Consider the following 18,047-nt stretch of genomic DNA (forward strand, 5'->3'; position numbering starts at 1 on the left):
AAAAAAAACAACTAGATATGGTAGCTCACATCTGTAATCCCAGCCTTAGGGAAGCTGAGACAGAGGACTTTCAATTTTTTTTGAGACAGGGCCTCTTTGTAGCCCTGACTAGTCTGGAACTCACTATGGAGACCAGCCTGGTCTTGATCTCACAAAGATTCACCAGCCTCTGAGTCCTTCCTGAGTGCTGGGATTAAAGGTGTGACCCATCATCCCCAGAAGAAATGCTTAAAATTTGAGGTCAGCCTGGGCTACAGTGTGAAACCCTGAGTCAAAAACAAAGCAAAACAAAAACCAAGAAAGAAAAAAACCACACCCAGCCATGAGCCAGCTTCCCTGACCCTTTCCTCCTACAATATCTTGAGCACCTCCTATCCCCATAAAGTCTTAAGGAATGTGCTACCAGCCAGAGATGTCAGTCTGTCCAAGTCCAGTCTGTTTCAGGGACTTGGAGTTCCCCATGTCTGCCATAAATCTCCTCCCTCCTTTCCTTGGGGGTACCAGTACCTCTTTGGACTTGGCGAAGAAAGCACGTTTAATTTCTTCAGCACTGGAACCAGGATGCACCCCCAACAGTTCATAGTAATTACTAGGACCAGACCTGCAAAGAGAGGCCCAAACCTACAGGAGCTTAGGAGACCAGAGGCCACCACTACCCTGCCCTCCCAGCTCCCTATCATACCCTTCAACTCAGCAGACAAGAGCTGAAGTAAATCCCAAGACACATATATCCCCATATCACATTTTCTTTGGGGTGTTTGGCCAGAACTTTGGACAGTCCTCAGAACCCTGCGCCAACATTTAAAAAGATTCTGAGTCAGGTGTGATTGTGTATACCTTTAATCCCAGTACTTGGGAGGCAGAGGCAGAGGCAGGTGAGTTGAGAACAGCCAGAAATACATAGTGATCCTATCTTTAAAAAACAAAAAGAAGGGCCAGGTGTGGTGGAGCACACCTTTAGTCTCAACACTTGGGAGGCAGAGGCAGATGGATCTTTGTGTGTGAGGCCAGCCTGGTCTACATAGCAAATTACAGGCCAGTCAGGGTTACAGAGGAGATCTTGTCTCAAAAAACCACAAAATAATAATAATTCAGTCATCCTTGGCTACATAGCAAGTTTGACGCCAGCCTAGTCTACATAAAACCTTGTCTCAAAAAGAGAAGAAAAGATTCCCAAATCAGGCATGGTAGTCTGTGCCTATACGCCAACCAGCTGCTGGGGAGACTGAACTGGGAAGACCATTTGAACCTTGGAGGCTCATCTGAGTAACATAACAAAACTCCATCTCAAAAGAATTCCCACTCTCCACCTCATTCCTCCTGACCAGCATCTGCAGATCCTGTTCCAGAAATCTGAATCTTTGTACCCTCCCTCTTTCCCAGGGTAGGTAGCAATGAAGCCTGACAACCCACCAGAGCTATGGAAAGAGCACTGGGTTTGACCTGAGCTCAGTTTCCTGAACTGCCATTTAACTACACTGTATGACCTTGGGGCTCAGCGTTTAATTTTTGATCCTCAAGAGTCCAGCAGTGAAAGTGAGTTATCTGGGACAAACCCCTAAAACTTGACACAGTGCAGTGACCACAACCATCTCTACAAAATATATAAGACCTGGCACTCAACTCACCGCTGCCCGGCGGCGGCAGTGAGAAACCTGGAGGGAGGGTTGCGGGGCCATAGCCTGCAGAGGCGCAGAGGCAGCAGGAGCAACGGGGGTGACATTGATGATAGCGGGCGGGCAGCTGGGGAAGAGAGACCCCCGAGAGGGGTGCATTGGAACAGGATCGGGACAGACACTGGGGGATCAGGACAGACCTGCCTCGGTTTCTCTCCAAGGCAGAGTGAAGCAGATCGCGGGAAGGCCTCTTTGCTCTGAATTACACCCAGGCTTCCGGGCCCTTCCCGGCACCACCGGCTCAGGCCTGGTGACCCCCCGCTTCCCACCCAGAGAGTACGGGGGAGGACGGGCGAAGGAGGAGCCACAGGTAAGCCCCTCCCTCGCCGCACTCACGGACTCAGCGATCGCCATTTCCTGCTCCTGTGCAGGCCCCGCCCCCGAGCTTGGCGTAGGCGTTCGGGACACGCCCACTGGACTAGGAGGTGCAGGCGAGCCCCGACGCCGCGCGCTTATTGGCCATGGACTCCCGAGCCCGCGAAGCGGAAGCGATTGAGCTCCTGGAACGGCTCCAGTAACCTCCTCGGAGTACTCTAGGGACCCAAAAGGACCCCCGGGGAGGCCTGACGCTCGGCAGCCGGCTCCCCACAGCTGCGAGGCACGGCTCACAGGCACTGTCACCCCGCGGTCTTCCTGGAGCATCCCCTTAGAGCATCGCTCGGGATCCTCGGCCCTCATCCTGGTCCCAGAGGGGCAAATGAGGCTGCGCTCTGGGCTCCTTTCCGCCACGTGTTCTGCCCCTTTCACCCACCCAGGACTCTCCCAGAAACCCCCATCTTTTATGGAAGCAGCAGATGCCAACGGAATCCAAGAATAAAGTCCTTTATTGTCTTCAGAGCTATAGTGATAGGGCTGAGACGCTAGGGTGACGCAGGTGGGACTTCCCCAGCACCCTACTGAAGAGGAGGATGGCGATTGTAGAGGAGGATGGCACCTTTGGCTGAAGGGCAGAGCTGGGCCCACATCTCGGTCTCCTGCAGTCTCTGCACCCTCTGTTAGAAGACAGTGAGACTAGACAGGAGGCCTCACTGCCTGCTGGGGCTATGCCCAGGGTTACTCAGCCTAGGGAGACATTGGGGCCGAACGGGTACGTGGGCGTTTCCCTTGGGTAGGTAAAAGTTTTGTGCCTCTGGGAACTCTGAGACCTGGGTGTCCTCTCATTCCCCACCAGACTCTACAGGCCCCAACCACACACCTCTGTCTCCACAAAGATGATGCCTGTAGACTCATGGGCCTCAGGTCCCCCACTTAGGTAATGGCTCCTGACCTCCTCAGAAGTCAGGCTGCACCTGGACAGGAACATGATGATGGTAGCTTTGTGGGTGCCCCAACCTTACAGGATTCCTGTAGAACCCCAGCTGCTTCAACCCACTCCTTCCCATCCACCTCCCCCAAGCCCACTCACTGGACATAGAACTCTGCGCTGGCTCTGCCCGCACTGGTCTCATTGCAGGCGATGCCCAACAGCAGTGGCTGGCTCAAGGTGAGCCGTGGCAGGTTCACCTGTGGCAGGGAGTCCCACCTGTCAGGGCCACTGCCCACACATTGACCTCCCAATGGCCTGGTTTTGTTTTTTTTCAGATAGAGTCTCATGTAGCCCAAGCTAGCCTTAAATTTAGTATGTAACCAATGACAGCAGTGAATTTCTGATCCTCTTGCCTCACCTCCTGAGTGCTGGGATTCCAGGCTTACACCAACACACCTGGTTTATGTGGTACTGAAGATTGAACTCAGGGCCTTGTACATGCTAGGCAAGCACTCTGTCAAGTAACTGAGCTGCATCCCCAACACTCAATGGCCTGTTACCCTTGCATTTTTGTTTTATAAGTCAAGTGCCTCATAACACAAAACTCCAGGTTCTGGGCATGTTCATTTTACAGATGAGAGATCAAACAATTGCCCAGGGAAGTTCCTTTATTCAAGTGGAGTTGATTGAATAACTGAGATTCTCATTCATTCCTTTTTCAAGAAATCTGGGGCAATCCACTGTAATCCATTGTTTCCTTTCTCTCTCTCTCTCTCTCTTTTTTTTTTTTTTTTTTTTTTTTTTTTGTCTTTTTGAGACAGGGTCTCCCTGTAGCCCCAGCTGTCCTGGAACTCACTATGTAGACCAGGCTGGCCTTGAACTCACAGAGATCTGCCTGCCTCTGCCTCCCAAAGTGCTAGGATTAAAGGCATGCGCCACCATGCCCGGCCCTTTCTTTTTATTAAAATATTTTGTTATTTTTATTCTATGTGTATGCGTGTATTGCCTGCATGTAGGTAAGTGCACCCGTGTCGTGCAATGCCCTCGGGGACAGAAGAGACTGTCAGATCCCCTGGGACTGGAGTTATGGACAGTTGTTAGCTGCCATGTGGGCAATGGGATTTGAACTCAGGTCTTCTGCAAGAACAACCAGTATTCTTAACCACTGAGCCATCTCTCCAGCCCCCATTGTTTCCTTTCTTAAGGCTCAAAGCCAAGCTTTCCCCTCAGAGTCAGCCAGCTTCAGACCCACCAACCCAGACCTGTGGAATTCTAGCAAGTTCTACCCCCTTTCTCATGCCCTCCCCCACTCACCTCATCACAGATCTCCTGTAGGACACTGGAGAAGAGTTCACGTACCACCAGTTCCCCAGGGAGGTCCTTGTGCTGGGGGCTGCCGCTGGAGCACAGGGCCTGTGACAATTTGGGCTCAGCCTTTGTTTACAATGCTTCCAGCCTTTCCTCTTGCCAGCCTGGCCTCAGCTTTAAGAGTCTTGGTGGTCCCCTAAACCAGGCCCTCCTATTCTAGACAGACAACCAGAGGCCTAGCTAGGAAGGTTCACATGGGAGTGGGGGTAGGGAAAGACATCTCTTCCTCTTCCCTCTCCCCACCTCCCGAGTTTCCTAGCTCTCATAGGTGTGTTGCAGGTCAGACCTATAATTGAGTCTCTCAAATAGCAGGGAGCACCTGTCTCCAGCCAGTAGAAGTGACAATCATGGTCTGTGCTTGTCTGGGCCCATGCCTGCCCGGCCCATCTCACCTGAGGCTCAGGATGCCCACCAGGCACGTCCACCAGCCCAGGTGCCTCAGCCACCTGTTGAGAACGGCGCAGGAAGACAAGGAAGTCATCAGCCGTGATCAATGCAGCACCCACCCCCAGTGGGTCTGCCAGATAGGCTTGCTTGTCTCCCCAGTCTGCAGCTCCCTGCTGTCGCAGCCAAGAGGCTGAGCTGGACCAGTTGGTGCCCAGGAAGTCCCGGTAGGAAGTCAGACCCAGACGCAGGACCAGCTGTGGCTGGGTGGAGCTGGATGCCAGTGTGGCTGAATGAAGGCGGAACTTGGGTGCATCAAAAATCCAGGGTTGGGCTTGTAGCCGGGTCTCCCAGATGGCAGTGATGGTATTGTCCCCTCCAGGCAGTGGACGGCGGTCATGGGCAGGGCTCAGCTCCACACCTACCTGCTCCTGGGGCAGTCCCCCAGGAGGGCACAGTAGCAGCAGAGATACCTCGGGGTCCATGGTCTGACAGGGCAGCTCTGGGGGAGGACACAGATGGCCATTCTGTCACCCTAGGGAACGACTGACACTCTCTTGAGGGTGCCCCAGCCCTTCTGCAGGTCCCTGATCACTTGTAGGGCAGCGAGTGTCACATAAGATCCTAGCAAGAATCCTGAACCCAGCTAGCGCCCGGACTCCTGCTGCCCCAAACCCCTGCAACTCTTAGGCATCGCCACCACCCAGCAGCCCTGGGTCCCCCAAATGCTCATGTCCCCCAGACCCAGGAGTGTGCCTCCAATCTGGATGTACCAGGTCCCCTCCCAGGGTCTAGAAGCTCCAACCTCAGCCGGCACTGGGAATTCACCCGCCAGCTGGGCTCCCAGGCTCCGCCTCTTCCCCCAAGCGGAAGTTCCCGCCTCTTTCGTGCGCGGCTTCTCATTGGCTGGACCGTGTCCGGGCCCACGCCCGGTCCTCCGCAGTTAAGCGTTTCTGGTTAGCGCGGCCGGAGTTCTCCCTGGTGTGCACACGCACGCCGGTCCCACGTCCCTCACCTGGACAGCCGGAATCGCGAGTCCCGAGTGCGGGGCTGGGCTTCCCCGGGCCTCGTGGCTGCCAATGTGACCTTGGGCAAGTCGCGCCAGTGGGCCTCAGTTTCCCTGTCTGCACCAGGGAGGGTCGTTCCAGGGTGAAATGAGCTGTGTTTTTGTCACCTGGTCCTCACGTCCTGAGCCTTGCATCCCGCTCTGGGAGGCATGGGGACATCGGAGTGCCCACACGTCTCCCTACAGGTCTTGGCCATGAACGCCGCTAGGGGAAGGAGACAGGAAACAGCAGAGTCCTTGGGTAGAAGGGCTCAGAGATCCCGGGAACAGGTGCGCACCCCTCCACCCTCACCCCCGGGAAAGGAGGGGAAGGGAGGATTCCTCTGAGCCTTGGTTTTTTGGTGGGGTGGACTCGGGGAACCGATGGATCATACTGGTCCCAGAAAATACAGGGACTGTTCTGGTCTCCCTCTGCAGTTGGATATTCAGAGCTCAAAGTAGGTAACAGGGCGGGGTCACTATTGAGGGAGACCCAGGCTACTCCTGGGCTCTTTCAGGACCGAGATGTGCAGCTGTCTAAGGCTCTGTCCTATGCTCTGCGCCACGGGGCCTTGAAGCTGGGTCTTCCCATGGGAGCTGGTAAGTGTGCTGGTGGAGGCCGGGAGGAGTGGCAGGAGCCCAAGAGTAACGGGAGCCTGTGCGTCCCCTCTCACCAGTGCCCCAAGAGGAAAGCAGAACGGGTGCACCCTCCCCATGTACAGGCAGAAGGCCTAGAGCCCAATCTATGTCCCCTGGGAGAGGAGAGCCCCTGTCTGGGCTGGGCCTCATGATATCCCTTCCAGCTGAGTGGCCCGATAAACACTTTTCCCAAGGATGGGCACTGGGCGAGGGGTCGCTGAAGCAACTAAAGTTTACTGAATGGCCTTCATGGCTGGACAGGGTACTAAGTACTTTTCTTATGTTGCTCTCCCTGAAGCATATACATTTTGTTGTTTGTTGTTGCTGGGTTTTTTGTCTGTTGTCTTTTTAAAAATTAATTTATTTTTGGGACTGGAGAGATGGCTCAGCAGTTAAGAGCACTGGCTATTCTTGCAGAGGACCTGGGTTCGATTCCCAGCACCCACATGGTGACTAACAACCATTGGAACAACCATTAGTAACTCCAGTTTCAGGGGATCCGACGCTCTCTCCTGACTTCTGGGAGTACTGCATGACATGGTGCACCTATCTACACGCAGGCAGTACTCTCATACACATAAAATATCAATAAATAGAAAAATATGTTTTATTTTTATCTGTATGATTGATTTTTTTTGTTGTTTTTTTGGTTTTTGTTTTTGGTCTTTTTGAGACAGAGTTTCCCTGTAGCCCCAGCTGGCCTGGAACTCACTGTGTAGACCAGGGTGGTTTTGAACTCAGAGATTTGCCTGCCTCTGCCACCCAAGTGCTGGCATTAAAGATATGCATCACCACAACTGGGCTTGTGTATGAGTATTTTACCTGCATGTAGGTTAAGTGTACCCATGTGTGCAATGCCCATAGAGGCCAGAAGAGGGGGTCAGATCCCCTAGAACTAGAGCTAAGGACAGTTGTAACCACCATATGGGTGTTAGGACACAAACCTGGGTCCTCTTTGAGAGTAACCAGTGCTTTTAACAGCTGACCCATCTCTCAGTTCTTTTTTTTCTTTTTGCCTTTTTGATTGTGAACCTGAGCCTTTAATGGCTGTGCCAACTCTCCAGCCTTTTTTTTTTTTCTTCTTGAGGCAGGGTCTCCCTGTAGTTCCAGCTGGCCTGGAACTCACTTTGTAGATCAGGCTGGCCTCCATCTCACAGAGATCCACCTGCCTCTGCCTCCTGAGTCCTAGAACTAAAGGTATGCACCACCAAGCTCAGCTGTTTTGGTTTTTGAGACAGACTCTATGTACCCCAGGCTGGTCTTGAATTCTTGATTTCCCTTCTCTAGCCTCCTGAGAGCTGGATTTTAGGCACGAGCCACCATGCCCAGCTTTTTTTTTGTTTTTTTTCAGATAGGGTCTCATGTAGCTCAGATTAGCCTCAAACTGTAGATGAGGCTGATCCTCAGGCCTCCACCTCCCAAAGTGTTGGGATCCCAGACATAGCCACCACATGTATGAGGTAGATCATGTAAGTTAAGGAAACTGAGGCCTGGGATAGCCTCAGTTTAGCTCAGTATAGAGTGCTTGCCAAGCATGTGAAAGGTCCAGTATAGCCAAAACAAAACAAAACCTGAGGCCCCCAAAGGGAAAACTTTCTGAAGGTCACACAGGTGAAGCCCATATGACCTCCAGGCCCAGCCTTTGTTCCAGCAGCTTATAGCTTCCCTGTTCATCATGGCCTGGCTTCTGAGCTCCCACCTGCCTGCAGATGGCTTTGTGCCTTTGCGTGCCCTCCTGCAGCTGCCCCAGTTCCAAAGTTTCTCAGCTGAGGATGTGCAGCGTGTGGTGGAGACCAATGGTAAGCAGCGATTTGCTCTACAGCCAGGAGAGCCTGGCACTGGGCCCCTCATCCGGGCCAATCAGGGCCATTCCCTACAGGTAGGTGTGGAAGGACAGGTGGGAGAGCCAAGTGGGACCCCAGTTCATGAAGGGGGTCTCACTGCTGCCATTCACATATCCACCCCAGGTACCTGAGTTGGAGCTGATGCCCCTGGAGACACCACAGGCCCTGCCCCCGATGCTAGCCCATGGTACATTCTGGAAGCATTGGCCATCCATCCTGCTCAAGGGCTTGTCATGTCAAGGAAGGACACACATCCATTTGGCCCCAGGACTGCCTGAGGACCCTGGTATCATTAGTGGTCAGTGTCCCTTTTATCTCCCCTATCCTCCCAAGTCCTTATACAGGGTCACAGCTTCCTTTGTGTGAGGCCACCACACAGCTTTGCATGGAGCAGTACCCCTTGCCACACCCCTAGGGACCCCATTCTGCCAGATGCCCTAGACCCCAGCTCCAGTTGTCCCCCCACAGGCATGCGTCCAAACTGCGAAGTGGCAGTGTTCATCAATGGACCCCTGGCCCTGGCAGGTGAGTGTGGGCCCTGCAGGGACTACCCTAGGCCTTTCAGAGAGGGACACAAGTCACATCTCTAACTCTGTGGGCAGATGGAATCCCCTTCTTCCGCTCTGCCAATGGAGTGATCCTGACTCCAGGAAACACTGATGGCCTTCTGCTTCCCAAGTACTTCAAAGAGGCCCTGCAGCTACGCCCTACCCGAAAGCTTCTCTCCTTAGCTGGTCATAAAGAGACAGAGTGCCAGAGTGGCCCCAAGCACAGCTCCAGAGGAGGAAGAAGAAAGATTCAACAATAAAATATTTATTAAAAAAAAAAAGAAATCTAAAATAGTCGCAAGAAAGAAATTCCAGTTTGAAACTGGGATCCCTCATCCCTTATCCAAACCTGGTCTTCCTCCTGTGCTTAAGGACAACAGATTGGTCAGGGGTGTGAGCTTCCGCCAGTGGAATGAGAGGAGGGGCTACGTGTAGCTCAGGGCCCACTGGCCCTAGCCTGGGTGGTGGCAGAGTCTGGTTCAGCCAGAACCCTGGTCGGCCAGTGACAGCAGGTGAAGGTGCCCAGTGTGGTGCATGCTGGGAAGGGTGGAGCAGTGAGTCCATGTGGGTGTAGGCTCGGGAGGGGCCATGGCAGGTGGTGAGCGAACTCTGGAGCAGTGGGACACCCTTAGAAGGCCTCGTGGCCGCCTGTGAGCTGTAGGAAGAGGTCCTCATCCAGCTCCTCCCCGCGGGCCCGCTCCCGAGTGGACAGGAAAATGTAGCCCCCAATGTACTCGTGCACGATGCGGCAACTGGCAGACACACAGCTGAAGGCCACGTTGATGTGCTCGTCGAACTCGATGGCCACCTGCAGGTGGGTAGCCACAGAGCCAGTGGGCAGGGGGCAACAAGGAGCAGCCCCTGCATTGCCCTGGTTAGGTCTGAGCTGGGTGCCTGGCCCTGGCCCTGGCTTACCTGCCGGATGTCCCAGTTGACATTCCATTGGCGCATGTTGCTGAAGCGCCAGGTCTTGACCACGTCACCCACCGCCAGGTCAATGCGGATCAGTCTGTTGTTGGCAATGCCCAGGATCTCATCTTTCCTGCTGCCCTTGAACCTGATCCCCAGGGAGATGGTGTATGAGTGAGAGCTTTGCCCTGCACAGTCTGGAGCGACCCCATGTGTAGTGCTCCAGTGCCGGCAGGGTGGAGCACAGCCAGCCAGCCCCAGCTCTGCAGTTTGCCTGCTGGGTCACCCGAACCAGTCATCCAGGTTCTCTGGGCCTCAAACTCCTTATCTGAAAAATGGGATTATTAATGGACTCATGCTAGCCTTGTCCCAGCAATCAGGCAGGAATTCATGCCAGACTTTGCTACATGGTAAAGCACTGTCTCAAAAAAAGAGGTGGTGGCGGGATGCCTCAGTCATTAAAGCACTTGCCTTTACAAGCATAAAGAGAGGTCTCACCATGTAGCCCTGGCTAGCCTGGAACTCACTATGTAGATCAGTCTGGCTGTGAACTCAGAGATCCCGCCTGCCTTTACCTCCTGAGTGCTGGGATTAAAAGTGTGTATTGCACCTGGCCTGAGCACCTGAATTTGATCCCCAGATCCAAAGTGTTTGCACCTTCTTGCAGTCCCATAATAGGGAAGGCAGAGGCAGGTGGATCCCTGGGACTTGTGGCCAGCCAGTGTGGCCTATTGTGTGGGTTCTAGCCCAATAGGAGATCTTGTCTCAAAAACAAGGCAGACAAGAGTCTGAGGTGGTTGCTCAGTGGATACCATTGCTTATGCTATGCAAGCACAAGGATGCAAATCCCATGTGAAGCCAAACACAGTAGTGTATCTGCAAGATGGGAGGCAGAGACAGGACAATCTGGAAACTCCTGGGCCAACTAGCCTGGTATACACAGTGGTAAACAAGAGATCTTGTTTCAAACAAGGTAGAAGGTAAAAAGCAACACCCAAGGTTATCCTTTGACCTCCATATGAGCTCCATGGCACATGCCCACTCATGTGGACAAACACAGTGATTTAAAATAAAAATATTAATGGGGCTGGAGAGATGGCTCAGTGGTTAATAACGCTGACTGCTCCTGCAGAGGACCCAGGTTCAGTTCCCAGCACACACATAGCTGCTAACAACCATCTATAACCCCAGTTCCAGGAGACCCAATGCCCTCTTCTAGTCTCTGCATGATAAGGGTGCAATTACATACATGTGGGTAACATAGACACAAAACAAAAAAGATTTAAAAAAATGTTAACTAGCTTGGTATGGCAGTGCACACCTTTGATCCCAGCACTCAGGAGGCAGAAGCAGGATGATCTCTGTGAGTTCTAGGCCAGCCTGATCTACATAGAGAGCTCCAGGTCAGCCAGAGCTGTGTAGTGAGTTCCTGTGACACCATCCCACATCATCCCTGTCCTGCAGCTAAGGTTCAGAGAGGAAAGTGTCCATGGTTGAGCTGGGATCCAACACTAGTTTTTCTGCTTGGTTGGTCTGAGCTTTGCCTCTTGTACATCTGTGAGAGATGCACACTTGGGGATACACAGAGCCACACATTGAACAGGGGGACAGAGACACTGAGGTCCCTGCCTGGGACTTATTTGGGATTCAGGCATAGCAGCTGGCAGCAGGTGAGGGCAGAAATGGTGCTTGGCGAGGCCGGGATTGTACCTGACCACCATGTAGGAGATGCCAAAGTCAGGCAGGGACTGCCAGGCCTGGATGAAGCGCAGCTGGGCCTCAGGCAGTGAGAGCTGGGCCACGTTCTGATGAGCTTCCAGGATCCTCGGGGTAAGCTGCAGGGTCATAGTGGTAAGGGGTTGGGGGGGGTCTCCTTATCCAGAGTCCCTGAGAACCCCTGCCTGCCAGTGTCAGGGACATAGGACACTGACCCTGGGGCAGAGGAAGTAGCTATTGTGATGCCACCAAGATGCAAAATGTGGCTGTGTCAGGCCCTTTCAGTAGACCTGGCACCCTCCCAGAGACGTCTCAGGGACACTGCAGGAGAAGGAAGAGGCATGCACACGGTTTCCCAAGGCTCTGTAGTGGTTCAGGGGTAGAGGGAGGCTCCCACCCCCACATCATCTGGCACCTGCTTTGCCTTGAACTTTCGCTGGAAGCGGGGAGCAACAAGGCCATAGGGGTTGAGGCCTTCAGCAGAGGCTTCTGGGCCCTGAGGGTGGTTGCCTGAGCCTCCACCACCTCCACCTGCCCGCTGCAGACTAAGGAAGGCCAGAATGGCCTGCACCTCGCTGGCATAGCTGCTGTCCGCCATGGTGCGGCCCTTGGAGGCCAGCCGGCAACCAGCCATCCATTGAGCGTACTGCTGCTCCTGGAGGGACAATGAGGGGGGTGAGCAAACCCTGGCAGAGCCCACCCCTCTCCTGAATGCTGTTCCAGCCCTGACCATAGTCACCTCCCACCCCCTATGTAGCTTGCTTACATCCTGGCACCGCAGGTAGATCTCACTCATGCCCTCTGGTGAGGGTACCAGGAGTTTAATGCAGAACTTCTGGCCAGAGACGTTGACATCAGGGACCACCTCACAACCTGCAGAGAGAAGGAGTGGCCTGTCTAGGAGGCCCCTGTGTGAAAGTCAGGCTGGCCATCCACAGTCATGTCAGGACAGTGGGCATCCTCCCTGGTCCTTAGGAGGAAACTGAGGCTGAAAGCCTGGCTCCCTCACCCTTTAGGTTGAGCTGTTGGATGGGGTCCCCGGGTGCCTCATCCTGGCTCTTGTAGTAGGACAGAGTGGTGTCCTTGAATACCACCCAGTGCTGGCGGTAACCCTTCAAGGTCAGCTTCCGGGGCCTAGAGGAGAGGAGGTTGATTGTGAACCCTGGCCTCCTCCCCACCCACCTCCTTCCCTTTCTCTCCAGACAAGTCCCATACTTAACCGGAAGATTCGGAGGTGGTCTTTGAGTTCAGGGATGGTGGTGAGGCTGTCCTGGATGAGAAGAGGAGTCAGAGGAGGCACCAGGTCCACCATCCTGGCCCTAATCCCAACTCCGTCACCAGGCCCAAGCCCTTCCTCACCAGCACATCAGAGGGTGCCGACCCCTCTAGTTTCACTTCCAGGTTGTTCAGGGCTGCATCCAGGTCCTCCAGGCCCATGTCTCCAGCAGCTGGCTCACCCACTTCCCCACTCTGGGATAGTTTGTTGATGTGGTACTGGGAACACATGGCCAGGGAGGAGTGAGTCCCAAGGCCCAGTTGCCCTACAGAACCCCATGCTGGGCTTCTCTGAAGATGGAACCCAACACCCTAGCACTCCTGGGGTCCCAGGCACCTGCAGGGCAGCAAACACCATCATCTCCTCCTCGGTGCAGTCAATCTCCTCCATCAGCAGGTCCCAGCGAGCCTGCTCATACAGCTGGGTCAGCCGCACAGGGTCTGTCTGGAGCAGCAGGGGGTGAGGGAGGCTGGGCTGGTCAGATGTCAACTGTCCCAGATCCCCAGGCCTTGCCCAATGTGAGCAGCAGAACCCCACTCTCCACCCTGCTGGCCTGGAGTAGCTTTTCCCATAAACCTCTGCCCCTCTGTAAGTACCACATACCAACACCCCCCACCCCCCTAAAGGCAGTCTTGCAGGAAGGAACATAGTCCCTAGGTGAAGTGGTCTCAGAGTGGAAGACAGCCTGCTGCTGGGGCAGTTCCCTCATCCCTCAGTTCTGGGCCCCACAGGAGAGCAGAGGTCATGAGGAAGCACTCCAGGAAGACTTCCCTGAGGAAGTAGGTGACACTGGACTTCCCTTTAGGGAAGAGTGAATGAAGGGACTCTAGAAGACAATGAGTACAGGAAGGCACAGAGGGCAACCCAGGTACCCAAGGAAGTACACACTGACGTCCACCAGAACTGATAGCAAGGGTATCAAAAAGAGAGCAGAGGGCAGTCTAACATGAACAAAGATCTAGGTTCAGTCCCCAGTGCTGCAGAGCATAGAGGTGACGCTTGTCATCTAATACTTGGGAAGGGGAGGCGGGAGGATCTGGAGTTCAAGGTCAGTAGCAACAACATAGCAAGTTTAAGGTCAACCTGGGACACACAAGATTCTGTCACAAGGCCCAGAATGGTGGTGTACACCTTTAATCCCAGCACTAGGGAGGCAGAGGCAGGTACATCTCTCTGAATCTGAGGCCAGCCTGGGCTCCATAGTGAATTGCAGGCTAGCCAGGGCTGCATTGTGAGACCCTGTCTCAAACAAAACAAAACAAAAAGATTGTCACAAAACAAAAATACAAAACTGCTGGATGTCAAAGAAACGATTAAGAGAATTAAAAGACAAAGCACAGGGTGGAGACATGTATTCACTACTTGTCTGAAAAATCCTATCCCATCTAGAATCTGTAAAAATACCTACAAATCAGTAAGGAAAGATACCTTGAACTAGAAACCTGAACAGAAGTGTCACTAAAGAGGCTATCCAAGTGGCTAATGGCCAACAACACAAAGAAGCCCGACTTTATTAGTCACGGGGAAATGTAAATTAAAGTCACAGGAAAAACTGACTAGTGGTTGTCTGGGGTTGGGTGCTGGGGGCAGGATGATGGAAAACGGACACTGGAGCAGCAAAAATGTTCTAAAACTGGAAGTGGTGATGGTTGCACAACTGTGCACAATGACTTAAAACAAACCGACTGCTCGAGATGGGTAAGTTTTGTGGTATGTAAGTTATACTTCAGTGACACTACAGAAGGGTAGCCACATCATGGTGACTGTATTGGAAAGAGTGGGAGGTACCATATGCCACAGAGGTGGAGTCACAGAAACAGTCATGGCTGTTAAGGGGAGAGGAAACTGGTTCTGCCACCTCGAAGAGCCATTTCCCAGGTCCTAATGCCGTGCCCTCACCCCCCTGCCTTCTCTGTTTTGCTCTTCCTCCCCTGGGTATGTCCCCTCCAGGAAGATGTGCATACAGTGTTCAAAGATGCACCAACAGCCTCAGATCCAAGGATTCAACCACAGTCTGGTAACTGTATGTAGGTATGTAGGGGGTGTGGTGGTTCACACCTGTAGTCCCAGAACTTGGGAGGTTGAGGTAGGAGGATTACCACAAGTTCAACATCAGCCTGAGCCACACACACAGTGAGACCCTGTCTCACAAAGAACAAAACAGCCAGGCTTGGTAGCCTACACCTGTAATCTCAGCACTCAGGAAGCAGAGGCAGGTGGATCTCTGTGAGTTTAAGACTGGCCTGGTCTACATAGCTAGTTTCATGCCAGCCAGGGTGACATAGTGAGACCCTGTCTCAAAACAAAACAAATATAAGAAAACCAAACTATATCAGTACTGAAGATTTGGGGCCCTCTCCTTGCCTTTGTGCCCTAGGCAATGCGGTGTAACAACTGTGTACACGGCAGGTGCACTGGATTGGTCGTTACTAGTAACCTAGAGATGGCTTAATGTACAGGGGACAGTGGCTGCTAAGCAAAGGATTGCTCACCAGGCCCAGAACATGGGATTACCATCCTTCATGTTTCTTCATCCAGCCCCCACTTCCAGGAACCTTTATAAAATAGATTTAACCCCAGTAGAATTTTTATCTATTTATTTTTTTGAGGTAAGGTCTCATGTAGCCCAAGCTGGCCTTGAATTCACTATGTAGACAAGGTAGGTATTGCACTGTTGATGTTCCTGCTTCAGCCTCCCAAGCTGCTGGGACTGCAGGCCTGGCTTTGCTCACTTTCTCCAAAAGGAGTAGTATAGGGGCTGGCTATGGTATGGAAGCGCTGGGTGAAGGGTCCCTGTGAAGATCCCCTCTGTGGCAAGTCATAATGAGTTAGGAATATCTAGCTAGTCATTTGCAACCTCTCTTATCACTGTGGAAAAATAATAGAAAAATAAGTAAAAATAAAGCAGTGGGCTGGGGTTTGAATTCAGGGGCAGACATGCTTGGCATGCACTGGCCCCAGGTTCGGTTCACAGCACTGTATAAGCTACCCATCAAAGAAATTTGACCATGAAAGGAAATATGAAGAGCACTATTCTGGAGCTCTGCTAAGAACACTATTTATATGTGTTACTATTTGTAGTCAAAGTCACGTTGTTTTAACCAAACACTATAAACACAACTTGATTACTAAGAGTCAAGAGAATATGTGTGTTGTGTTTGAGAGGGGGCAGGGTGGTCACATCTTCATCTTTCCTACACAGTCAATAATAGACAATGTGAAACTGCAAAGTCATGGAACAGGAAGCTGAGCTCAGTGGCACACAGCAGGAGTCCCAGTCATCTAAGAGGCTGAGGCAGGAGGATGGCTTGGACTATGTTCAAGACCAGCCTGGGTAGCAAAGTAAGACTCCACTAAAGGAAAGAAGGAAGGAAGGAGAAAAAGAGAAAGGGAGGGAGGAAGAGAAGAAGGAAATAAGTTTGTTATATAGAAGCAAACATTACGGGCTAGGGTGTAGTCAGTGGTAGAGCACTTGCCTAGTATGCATGGGCTCCAGAGTCCATGCCCAGCACACACACAAAAGTAAACACTAGAGATGGGTGTGGTGATGTGTGCCTGTAGAGTGACATTGGAAGGCACGTTGCTTCTAATTGGAGGCTAGTCTGGACTGTAAGTGAATCCAGGACATCTGTTCTTCAAAGTGAGATCCTGTCAGAAGTGAAGGAGGAGGAGGAGAAAGAGGAGAAGGGAGGGAGGGAGGGAGGGAGGGAGGGAGGAACAGGAAAGGGAGGGGGTGGGGGAGGAGGAGGTGGAGGCTGGGAATGCCTTTGCTGGGCTAAAACACCATAGCTGCAGGTCCATTCAGGAGAGACCCACGCAGATCTCCCACCTCCTAGTGGTGCCGGTATAGTGGAGAAGCAGAGGGGTCCAAGTCATTGGGGATGCTCTGGGAGAGGAAGTAGCTGCAGAGAGAACAGGAGATCAGCAGGGGAAGAAGCGGGAGAAAGCAGTGACAGGGCCACTGAAAGGTGGGGTGCCCTAAACCCATGGAGGCATAGGTATAAGACAGCGTGCCTTGGGGAAGTCTCAGTCCGAGAGAAGTCTGCACTACATAATCAGAGCATTGAGTCTGCCTAATTGAGGTTAATAGCAAACCCAAAGAGATCTGCCAGTTTCCAAGCATCTTGACCCATCTCCAAACAAGGATTTTTTTTTTAATTTGTGAACAGAGCTGGGGATCACTCCAGGGTCCCCACTTGCTCTGACTTTGGGATAGAGTCCCAGCCCCCTAAACAAGATTTTTACTCTGATGGTTAGTGTCTTCAACTTGACAGAGTCTAGAAGCACCTGGGTTGATGGGCCTCTGGGCATGCCTGTGGAGATTATTTTGTGTTAATTGAAGTAAGAAGCTCTGTCCGCTGTGGGTGGCACTATTCCCTAGGCAGGGGTTACTGAACCGTGTAGAATGGAGTAGTGTGCTGAGCACTAACATGCCTTCATTGCTTTCTGCTTCCTGACTGCAGACGCACTATGACCAGCTATTTCAGGTTCCTGCTGCCCTGATCTCCCTGCCCTTCCCTCCGAGGGCATTGCTCAACACTGGTGTACACAATGTGCAGGCAATACTCTCATACATAAAATAAATAATAAATACACTTTTAAAAAAAGAACTATTTTGAGCCGGGCACTTGGGAGACAGAGGCAGATGGATCTTTGTGAGTTTGAGGCCAGCCTGGTCTACACAGTGAGTTCCAGGACAGCTGGGGCTACAGGGAGACCCTGTCTAAAAAAAAAGAACTATTTTGCAAATATCCATAGCCCCAGCACTCAGGAGGCAGGAACAGCAGGACTGCTGACCAAAGCTACACAGTGATACCCTTAAATAAATAGATATGGGCCAGTCCAGGAGACGGCTCATAAAAACACTAGTTGTGAAAGCCTGATGAGCTCTGTACCAGGAACAAGGTGAAAAAGCAGAGTGCAGTGGGAATCTGCAATCCTAGCACTCTTGTGGCAAGAAGGGAGGTGGAGACAGGACTACCTGGAAACAGAAGGAGCAGCTAGCCTGGGGTACGCAGCGTAAAAGAAGTAACAAGAGAGGCTGGAGAGATGGCTCAGTGGTTAAGAACACCAACTGCTCTTGCAGAGGACCCGGGTTCGATTCCCAGCACCCACATGGCGGCTACAAACCGTCCTTAACTTCAGTTCCAGGGGAATCCGAAGCCCTTTTCTGACCTGCCCGGCATTGCACGGGCGCGCTCACATGCAGGCAATACACTCATACACATAAAATAAAAATAATAAATTTTTAAAAAAGTTAAAAAGAAGTACTGGGTGTGGTGGCGCACACCTTTAATCCCAGCACTCAGGAGGCAGAGGCGGCCCGGCATTGCACGGGCGCGCTCACATGCAGGCAATACACTCATACACATAAAATAAAAATAATAAATTTTTAA

At 52.4% G+C, this 18,047-nt stretch overlaps 4 protein-coding genes across 20 annotated transcripts in view; 1 reads left to right on the forward strand and 3 right to left on the reverse strand.

Moving 5' to 3' along the window:
• Positions 1-2,162, reverse strand: part of Dnajc4 (DnaJ heat shock protein family (Hsp40) member C4) — a 5,975-nt gene extending 3,813 nt beyond the window's left edge. For 2 of the 7 annotated variants that reach the window (XM_029566370.1, XM_029566366.1), the window contains exons 1-2: positions 1,629-1,986; positions 508-621 (exon numbers count right to left, since the gene is read on the reverse strand). In XM_029566370.1, coding sequence (XP_029422230.1) covers positions 508-621; positions 1,629-1,775 — 261 coding nt within the window. In that variant the 5' untranslated portion in view covers positions 1,776-1,986. Of the gene's footprint in view, positions 1-507; positions 622-1,628; positions 1,987-2,012 lie in introns of those variants that run through there. The other 5 variants (XM_029566368.1, XM_029566367.1, XM_029566365.1 and 2 more) reach the window with 5 other exon arrangements.
• A 320-nt stretch (positions 2,163-2,482) lies between these two features.
• On the reverse strand, positions 2,483-5,539 carry Nudt22 (nudix hydrolase 22). 4 transcript variants are annotated; one of them, XM_008838959.3, is made up of 6 exons: positions 5,480-5,539; positions 4,683-5,176; positions 4,237-4,335; positions 3,082-3,179; positions 2,872-2,965; positions 2,483-2,668 (listed from the first exon to the last, which is right to left on the reverse strand). In XM_008838959.3, exons 2-6 carry the CDS (start codon positions 5,157-5,159, stop codon positions 2,570-2,572), a joined length of 867 nt encoding a protein of 288 aa, XP_008837181.1. In that variant the 5' UTR covers positions 5,160-5,176; positions 5,480-5,539; the 3' UTR covers positions 2,483-2,569. The 4 variants fall into 4 exon arrangements, with proteins under 4 accessions (XP_008837181.1, XP_017655087.1, XP_017655088.1 ...); XM_017799598.1 differs by having other exon boundaries at positions 5,448-5,521; XM_017799599.2 differs by having other exon boundaries at positions 5,419-5,509.
• Positions 5,540-5,592: 53 nt separating this feature from the next.
• Positions 5,593-9,088, forward strand: Trpt1 (tRNA phosphotransferase 1). Of its 6 annotated transcripts, XM_008838963.2 has the most exons (7): positions 5,593-5,765; positions 5,927-6,010; positions 6,238-6,319; positions 8,068-8,237; positions 8,326-8,500; positions 8,671-8,727; positions 8,805-9,088. In XM_008838963.2, exons 2-7 carry the CDS (start codon positions 5,936-5,938, stop codon positions 9,008-9,010), a joined length of 765 nt encoding a protein of 254 aa, XP_008837185.1. In that variant the 5' UTR covers positions 5,593-5,765; positions 5,927-5,935; the 3' UTR covers positions 9,011-9,088. The 6 variants fall into 6 exon arrangements, with proteins under 6 accessions (XP_008837185.1, XP_017655094.1, XP_017655093.1 ...); XM_017799605.2 differs by lacking the exon at positions 5,593-5,765 and having other exon boundaries at positions 5,995-6,010; positions 8,013-8,237; positions 8,805-9,037; XM_017799604.2 differs by lacking the exons at positions 5,593-5,765; positions 5,927-6,010 and having other exon boundaries at positions 7,998-8,237; positions 8,805-9,037.
• The window catches only part of Fermt3 (fermitin family member 3), a 17,248-nt gene continuing 8,198 nt past the window's right edge, over positions 8,998-18,047 (reverse strand). For 2 of the 3 annotated variants that reach the window (XM_008838962.2, XM_017799603.2), the window contains exons 7-15: positions 12,988-13,095; positions 12,735-12,869; positions 12,596-12,645; positions 12,385-12,509; positions 12,142-12,248; positions 11,791-12,030; positions 11,370-11,494; positions 9,666-9,807; positions 8,998-9,558 (exon numbers count right to left, since the gene is read on the reverse strand). In XM_008838962.2, coding sequence (XP_008837184.1) covers positions 9,379-9,558; positions 9,666-9,807; positions 11,370-11,494; positions 11,791-12,030; positions 12,142-12,248; positions 12,385-12,509; positions 12,596-12,645; positions 12,735-12,869; positions 12,988-13,095 — 1,212 coding nt within the window. In that variant the 3' untranslated portion in view covers positions 8,998-9,378. The remainder of the gene's footprint in view (positions 9,559-9,665; positions 9,808-11,369; positions 11,495-11,790; positions 12,031-12,141; positions 12,249-12,384; positions 12,510-12,595; positions 12,646-12,734; positions 12,870-12,987; positions 13,096-18,047) is intronic. The other variant, XM_029566351.1, reaches the window with a different exon arrangement.

Source organism: Nannospalax galili, unplaced genomic scaffold, assembly GCF_000622305.1.
Source record: "Nannospalax galili isolate Female #2095 unplaced genomic scaffold, S.galili_v1.0 scaffold1659, whole genome shotgun sequence".
NCBI classification, from domain to species: domain Eukaryota; kingdom Metazoa; phylum Chordata; class Mammalia; order Rodentia; family Spalacidae; genus Nannospalax; species Nannospalax galili.

What these genes read in the sequence shown, in the direction of transcription:
- Nudt22 (XM_008838959.3), bottom strand. Translation starts at nt 5,159, where the DNA reads ATGGACCCCGAGGTATCTCTGCTGCTACTGTGCCCTCCTGGGGGACTG. An exon ending in GTGGGCATCCTGAGCCTCAG is followed by an intron (nt 4,336 to 4,682) that starts GTGAGATGGGCC and finishes AAATTGTCACAG; the next exon opens with GCCCTGTGCTCCAGCGGCAG. An exon ending in AGCGCAGAGTTCTATGTCCA is followed by an intron (nt 2,966 to 3,081) that starts GTGAGTGGGCTT and finishes GTTCCTGTCCAG; the next exon opens with GTGCAGCCTGACTTCTGAGG.
- Trpt1 (XM_008838963.2), top strand. Translation starts at nt 5,936, where the DNA reads ATGAACGCCGCTAGGGGAAGGAGACAGGAAACAGCAGAGTCCTTGGGT. An exon ending in CTCAGAGATCCCGGGAACAG is followed by an intron (nt 6,011 to 6,237) that starts GTGCGCACCCCT and finishes GGGCTCTTTCAG; the next exon opens with GACCGAGATGTGCAGCTGTC. An exon ending in ATCAGGGCCATTCCCTACAG is followed by an intron (nt 8,238 to 8,325) that starts GTAGGTGTGGAA and finishes TATCCACCCCAG; the next exon opens with GTACCTGAGTTGGAGCTGAT.